At 39.1% G+C, this 7,500-nt stretch overlaps 2 protein-coding genes across 5 annotated transcripts in view; one reads left to right on the top strand and one right to left on the bottom strand.

The window, feature by feature from the left end:
* LOC144975397 (MFS-type transporter SLC18B1-like) overlaps window positions 1–4,334 on the top strand; it is a 5,000-nt gene extending 666 nt beyond the window's left edge. Inside the window, exon 1 of the mRNA XM_078919425.1 lies at window positions 1–4,334. This exon is cut by the window's left edge and continues 666 nt beyond it. Coding sequence (XP_078775551.1) covers window positions 1,816–3,402 — 1,587 coding nt within the window. The 5' untranslated portion in view covers window positions 1–1,815 and the 3' untranslated portion in view covers window positions 3,403–4,334.
* The window catches only part of LOC144975396 (sulfoquinovosidase-like), a 65,857-nt gene that overhangs the window by 35,081 nt on the left and 23,276 nt on the right, over window positions 1–7,500 (bottom strand). The window lies entirely within an intron of this gene.

Raw genomic sequence — 7,500 nt, 5'->3', positions numbered from 1 at the left:
AAGGTAAGGAGAGAGTTAATGAATTTGTCTCTTTAATAGGATTCCATAGTCTGATGTCACGTCCGCCCAGCAACCAGCAATTTGGTTCTAAACAAAAAAATCGGTACTTTTTATTCTCCGTGCTGGTTAGAACTTTTTCACATGTTATGTGATCAGAATGTATAACAGTTAAAACATGATCAGATTTATAATGTTTTTCTCCACTTTTATGTTCGTCGGAGAAGTATTTCATAAGGATGGTGGTGGAGAAAATGGTTTCCGCATTTATTCCGTTAGTTTAGAATCAGTTACTATGCGTCATTACGAGGGAAGTGACGTCACGACTGTTGAACCCTATTATGTTAAATTAAATTTCCCAATCTGTGTTTGGTTACTTTTCTCCATGACTTTCTAGCCGTTGATAATTTACTACTCGTCATTACGAGGAAGTGACGTCACGACTGTTGAACCCTATTATGTTACAATGAATTTCCTAATCCGTGTCTGGTTAATTTTCTCTATGACTTTCTAGCCGTTGATAATTTGGCCTATTTGACACGCCCATTTAGTTCTGCTGTTTTGATATTCCGTTTGTGGAGTGTGATAAGGCATACTTTATAAATTCATGTTAACTCTCTCCTCACCGACTGTTTCTTGTAATGTCATGCTGACTCGACATACAAATTTAATTTTTTAAAGCAATGAGTGCATTCTTCACATCATTTTATTGGATTTTTGTAAAATATAATAAAGATTTTTCTTCAAGTTTTGTGATTTGTAAAATAAAAAATAATAAATAAAATTCCCTTTATTCATCCCCGTGGGGGCAAATTTGTCTTTGGGGTCTGTTCCAAGGGAAGACTGGAAGAACCCAGGTATCAGCCGCAGAGCAGCGCCGCAAAGTGAGCTAGGGTGAGGTGACTTGCTCAAGGCCACACAGCGCAGGGGCGGGTGATCCAACTCGGTACCTTTTGGGTACGAAGCAGAGACCGTACCGCTGAGCCACACTGTTCCATAAATCTGAATAAGGAAAATGTTGTCTGTATCGTAACGTATGTGACGGTTTTCTTGTAGTCGGTAAGGACAGGGTTAAATGGAAATCGTACGCATTTTATTATAATTCTATTTTAAAGCTCTTTGTGACCTTCCTTGTGTTCCATTCCTCGTCCATCGTCGCTTGGACTCGCGAGAACGTTGCATCAGCTGTCTCCACGTCTCCCGGTCCTCAGCGGTCGGTGCACATGAAGTCCGCGTTGTTTTTGTTTAAAAATCACTTTTTGACATTCTTAGGTTATTTAAATATGATATTATAGAGAAGGAATGAAGTTGGTGCTTATCTACTCATTAGCTATTGTTTTAGACCGCTACTTGGAAAACACAGAAAATATAACAAAATCGATTTATAAAATTGGTATAAACAACTCGCAGAATAGAGTTTGTGTTTTTTAATATATATTTAGTATCGACTTAACTCCGAGTTCAATTTAAGACAACCTTCAGAAGTTTAGTTCAATTCTGGTTGGATGTCTTTATGTGTGAAGGCTTTGTACTAAAATAGTGCAGCGAAGGGGATTGTGACATAGACGTGAGCAAAGAAAATGTGTTGGCTGATTGTGTTGATATTTTGTACACGATAGAAAGATATCCTTTAAAGGCTTAAAACTCTGTGAGAAGTTTTGTGAGAAACGATATTCTGGATTTACACACTTCTAGCTCTCCTTGGCATAAAATTTGAAAAGGTAAATAGACGAACACGTCGACGGATTGACACACACTTTGAAGTATTTTTTGTTGGTGTTTTTTAAATTTTTTGTTTGTTTTTTGGAAGCATCAATCATGACAGACACCGAGGAAAGTTTGGCTCTATCAGAAACCTCCATTTTGATTATGTCGGAAGTAAAGACACTGCCAGAAGAGAACGGATATGACCTTCATTACAATCGTGATTCAGATAAGGCAAAAGACGATAGGAGCGATACTGATATCGAACATAATAATAATTCAATCAATAAAAAGAGTGAAAAAATATCAGGATTGAAAATATTCACTATTCTTTCCGGTCGTCAAAAGTATACCTTGATTTGTATGGCAATGGCCAATTGTTTAGCAGGTGTTGCTTTTTCATTGCTGGGTCCGTTCTACCCTACGGAGGCGGTGAAAAAAGGCATGACTATTACCACTGTCGGATTTGTTTTTGGGATTTATGAGATAATAATCTTCCTCACCGCACCCGTGTTTGGGACATTTCTAGTAAAAATTGGACCTCGATTTGTTTTTATAGCCGGTATTTCTGTCGCTGGATGCTGCAATATCTTGTTTGGAACACTAGAATACTGTCCTAGCGGCACAGCTTTTATTGTTATGAGTGCCCTGGTGAGGTCCGTGGAAGCGGTTGGATTCTCTGCTTACATTACCTCCAGCTTCGCCATAGTGGGATCAGAATACAAGGAGAACGTGGCTCTTATATTTGGAATTCTTGAAACCACGTCCGGTCTCGGGTACATGTTGGGTCCAACCATTGGTGGAGCTCTCTACGAGTTGGGTGGATTCGGCGTTCCTTTTTATTTTGCTGGAGTCGCCGTCTTGCTGACTGGTTTGGCAGTGTTTAGATTCCTTCCGCCAGTGGAAGTAGTCCGTACTGAACGTAAAGGGTCTATCTTAGTATTGCTACGCAATCCGATGATATTCATTCCATTGATGAGTGTGATGCTTGGTGTTGCCGGTATAACGACCTTTGACTCGACATTCGCCAGACATGCCGAGCCCCTGAATCTATCCGTCTCTGTCATAGGGATTTTATTCGGATTTGTAGCTTTGTTATATTCACTCATGTGTTCTCTTTGGGGGTACATCTCAGATTCTAAAGACACCCAGGCTCCTCTTATCGTAGGCGGACATTTAATTTTCGGAATTGGTTTTTTTTTCCTCGGGCCTAGTAACTTGTTTCCATTTTTATCTTTTAAACTGGTGCCTCTCTTGGTAGGATTAGTGCTTATCGGGAGTACCTATGGCTGTACATTGATTCCAACTATGAAGTGCATGGTCACGGGGGCCACGGAGATGGGATTCGAAAACAGCGTGGATACGTACGCCTTGGTCTCGGGACTTTTTAACTCTTTCCATACTCTAGGCGGATTTATAGGGCCAGTCGGTGTTGGTTACTTGGTTGAGGAGTTCGATTACCCCGTCGCTTACACAGTGGTAGGGATGTGTCATGTTTTTATGACGGTGCTAACAGGTGTGTTCTTTGCGTATAGAAAATTTACAAGAGGAAAGAAAGGAACGTATAGAACCCTTGATAGCGTGGATGTTGGCGATCCTAAGACGAGTTCGCCGCAAGCAGCTGATTCTGTCACGAGCGACCATATAATTGTTAGAGATCGATTTACGCGATCTTTGTCAATTTCTGTGAAATCTAATTGATATATATGTATGTGTGTGTGTGTGTGTGTGTGTGTGTTAGAGATCCATTCACACGATCTTTGTCAATTTCTGTGAAATCTAATTGATATATATGTATGTGTGTGTGTGTGTGTTTGTGTGTTTGTGTGTGTTAGAGATCCATTCACACGATCTTTGTCAATTTCTGTGAAATCTAATTGATATATATGTATGTGTGTGTGTGTGTTTGTGTGTTTGTGTGTGTTAGAGATCCATTCACACGATCTTTGTCAATTTCTGTGAAATCTAATTGATATATATGTATGTGTGTGTGTGTGTGTTTGTGTGTTTGTGTGTGTTAGAGATCCATTCACACGATCTTTGTCAATTTCTGTGAAATCTAATTGATATATATGTATGTGTGTGTGTGTGTGTTTGTGTGTTTGTGTGTGTTAGAGATCCATTCACACGATCTTTGTCAATTTCTGTGAAATCTAATTGATATATATGTATGTGTGTGTGTGTGTTTGTGTGTTTGTGTGTGTTAGAGATCCATTCACACGATCTTTGTCAATTTCTGTGAAATCTAATTGATATATATGTATGTGTGTGTGTGTGTGTGTTTGTGTGTGTTAGAGATCGATTCACACGATCTTTGTCAATTTCTGTGAAATCTAATTGATATATATGTATGTGTGTGTGTGTGTTTGTGTGTGTTAGAGATCGATTCACACGATCTTTGTCAATTTCTGTGAAATCTAATTGATATATATGTATGTGTGTGTGTGTGTGTGTGTGTGTGTTTGTGTGTGTTAGAGATCCATTTACACGATCTTTGTTAATTTCTGTGAAATCTAATTAGTTTAACGGACCAACACACAAATCTATAATGTGTAACCTTGAACGTTTTTATAGTCTGGTTAACACAGTTCAATGAGAATTACTCATTAACCTCGGATCGCAAAAAAAAAAAAACAATAACAAAGACCCAAGTGACGTCAACTTCATTCTATCTATAGACAGTTCGAAGATGACGTCACTCAGGTCTTTGTTTTTGTTTTTTGCCATCCGCGTTTATGAGTAATACTCACTGAACTGTAGTAACTCACATATAAACGTTCATGGATACACACGGTTTTGTGTGATGGTCCGTTGTAACTTCCGGATGGCAATGTTATGAGCTTCTTAGCCAAGCGCATGCTATCTATACGCTTGGCTAAGAAGCTCATAACATTGCCATCCGGAAGTATAGATAGTATGCAGATGACGTCACTCAGGCCTTTGTTATTGTTTTTGCCATCCGCGTTTGTGAGTTGTTCTCACTAAACTGTATTAACCAGACTATAAAAGTTCATGGTTGCACAGAGTTTGTGTGTTTCGTCCGTTATACTTCCGGATGGCAATGTTGTGAACTCCTTGGCCAAGCGCATTCTATCTATAACGGACCAACACACAAAACTTTGTGTATCCATGAACGTTTATAGTCTGGTTAATACAGTTCAGTGAGAATTACTCATAAACCTCGGATCGCAAAAAAAAAAAGAAAATAACAATAACAAAGACCCAAGTGACGTCAACTTCATTCTATCTACAGAAAACGGGTAAAATCGTAACCATCTTTATGTTATAGCCTGACACCGAAATCTCAAAACGAATGGCAGTTTGACGTCATTATTTGGTTTTTGTACCGCCTAGTGAGTTGTCGTTAGTAGAGCTCATGGAAAGAAGTCATTTCATTGGTTGAACTATTGAATACTGAGTTAGGAACGTCATGAAAAGCATGAAAAATGGAAAAGCTGCAGGACCTGATGCCATAACAATTGAAGCCTTGACTGGCCTGGGTGAATGGGGGATTGAATTCATCACAAACCTTCTAAATCAAGTGTATGACACAGGAAAAATGCCAACTGATATGAAACGATCCATTTTTATAGCACTACCAAAAAAGCCAGGGGCAGTTGATTGTGAACAACACAGAACTATTAGCCTAATGAGCCACCTCACAAAAATTCTTTTGAAGATAATTTTACTAAGAATAAGAAATAAAATACGACCTGAAATTGGGGAGATGCAATTTGGTTTTGTTGAGGACAAGGGTACCAGAAATGGAATATTCACATTATCAATGCTGATGGAAAGATGTATTGAAGTAAATAAAGATCTGTATATGTGTTTCATCGACTATTCAAAAGCCTTTGATAAAGTACAACACGAAAAACTATTCAAAATTCTATCATCCTTGGACATTGATGGTAAAGATTTAAGAATATTACGGAATTTGTACTGGGAACAAGAAGCAGCAATGCGTGTTGACAACGAACTAAGCAGTTTTACACCTATTAGAAGAGGAGTTAGGCAGGGGTGTGTCTTGTCTCCAGATTTATTCAACCTCTATAGTGAAATGATATTAAGAGATATCGAACATAAGAAGGGGGTGTGTATTGGAGGAAAGAATGTAACAAATCTGAGGTATGCAGATGATACGGTTCTACTGGCAGAATCTGAACATGAACTACAAGAATTACTGGATGTTGTAGTCAGGAGTAGTGAAAATATGGGACTGGAACTGAATATATCTAAAACAGAATGTATGACGGTATCTAAAAATAATAACCCACCAGCCTGTGTAATAACAAGCAGAGGACAAACAATACAACAAGTTGAATGTTTCAAATATTTAGGCTTCAATGTAACATCCAATGGAAAATCAGATTGTGAAATAAAGAAAAGAATAGGTATGGCGAAGAATGCATTCAACCAGCTGCATACAATTATGAAAAACAGGAATATTAGCATGAAAACAAAAATCAAAGTCCTGGATTGCTATGTACTGTCTGTGCTGCTATATGGTTGTGAGAGCTGGACCATAAACAAGACCATGGTTAAAAGACTGGAGGCAGTGGAAATGTGGTTTTACAGAAGAATGATGAGGGTGTCATGGATGGAAAGGAAAAGAAATGAAGAAATTTTAGAAATGGCAAACAGAAAAAGATCACTGATAACAAAAATCATCAAACGCCAAATGGAATTTTTAGGACACATTATCCGCCACCCTGGTTTGGAAATACTCGCCTTGACTGGAAAGATGAATGGAAAAAGAATAAGAGGAAGACAAAGAATAACGTATTTGAAAGGGATAAGAACTTGGACAGATGAAGCTGAGAAAGGTGGCGCTGCTTTAATAGAATTGGCAAGAGATAGATCAGCTTGGCGGAAGATGACCTCCGACGTCTGCTTCAGATATGGAACTACATGAGATGAGATTGAATACAACTCACGATTTGTTTTCTTTTGTGGTTAAAGACTGGTATTTTGACGTCATTTTTTGGTCAGTATCAGGCCATAACTTTTCGAAGGCCACGGTTAAATTCTGATACGTGGGCGTCATAGCTTCGAAGAACTGCTAAATAGACTTCGTTCAAAATGTGATTATTTGGCATAGCTTTGTCACCATGAGAGGCAAAAAACATTTTCTTTTGAACAATATCTTGCCTTGAGAGCAAGTTTCATTCTGATGCATTCTTCATCTTCTTCAAGTACCAAGTCTGTGCCAGACATAGGTGATCGTGGTACGGCTATGTGGTCTTGTGGTATGATACTCGCTTTCGAATCGGAAAGCCCCGGGTTCGAATCTCTCGCTCGGCGCATAGTTGAGTCCTTGGAAAAGGCTCTTTACTCACATTCTCTCACCGTACTCATGTGTAAAATGAGTACCTGATCGTTTACAGCGTTGTCTCTGTCTGAATTGTAATATTGCCTAACAGGCGTCATGTTACGTCCTACATGTTAAGTGTTGCTGCTGGCCAGGGAGCCATTGTAAAGCGTTTTGTGCACACTTAGCGGCTATGTGGTCTAGTGGTATGACACTCGCTTTCGGATCGGAAGGTCCTGGGTTCGAGCCTCGCTCGGAGCATAGTTGAGTCCTTGGAAAAGACTCTTTATTCACATTCTCTCACCGTACTCAGGTGTAAAATGAGTACCTGGCCGTTAGCAGCGTTGTCTTTGTCTGAAAAATTGTAATATCGCCTAACAGGCGTCATGTCTCGTCCTACATGTTAAATGTTGCTGTTGACCAGGGACCCCTTGTAAAGCGCATTGAGCACGTTAAGTGGATATTGCGCTATATAAATTCTCAATTTT

Source organism: Berghia stephanieae, chromosome 6 (genome assembly GCF_034508935.2).
Source record: "Berghia stephanieae isolate SIO BIC M18660-M18661 chromosome 6, UCSD_Bste_1.3, whole genome shotgun sequence".
NCBI classification, from domain to species: domain Eukaryota; kingdom Metazoa; phylum Mollusca; class Gastropoda; order Nudibranchia; family Aeolidiidae; genus Berghia; species Berghia stephanieae.
This window is presented reverse-complemented; position numbering and strand designations above follow the sequence as displayed.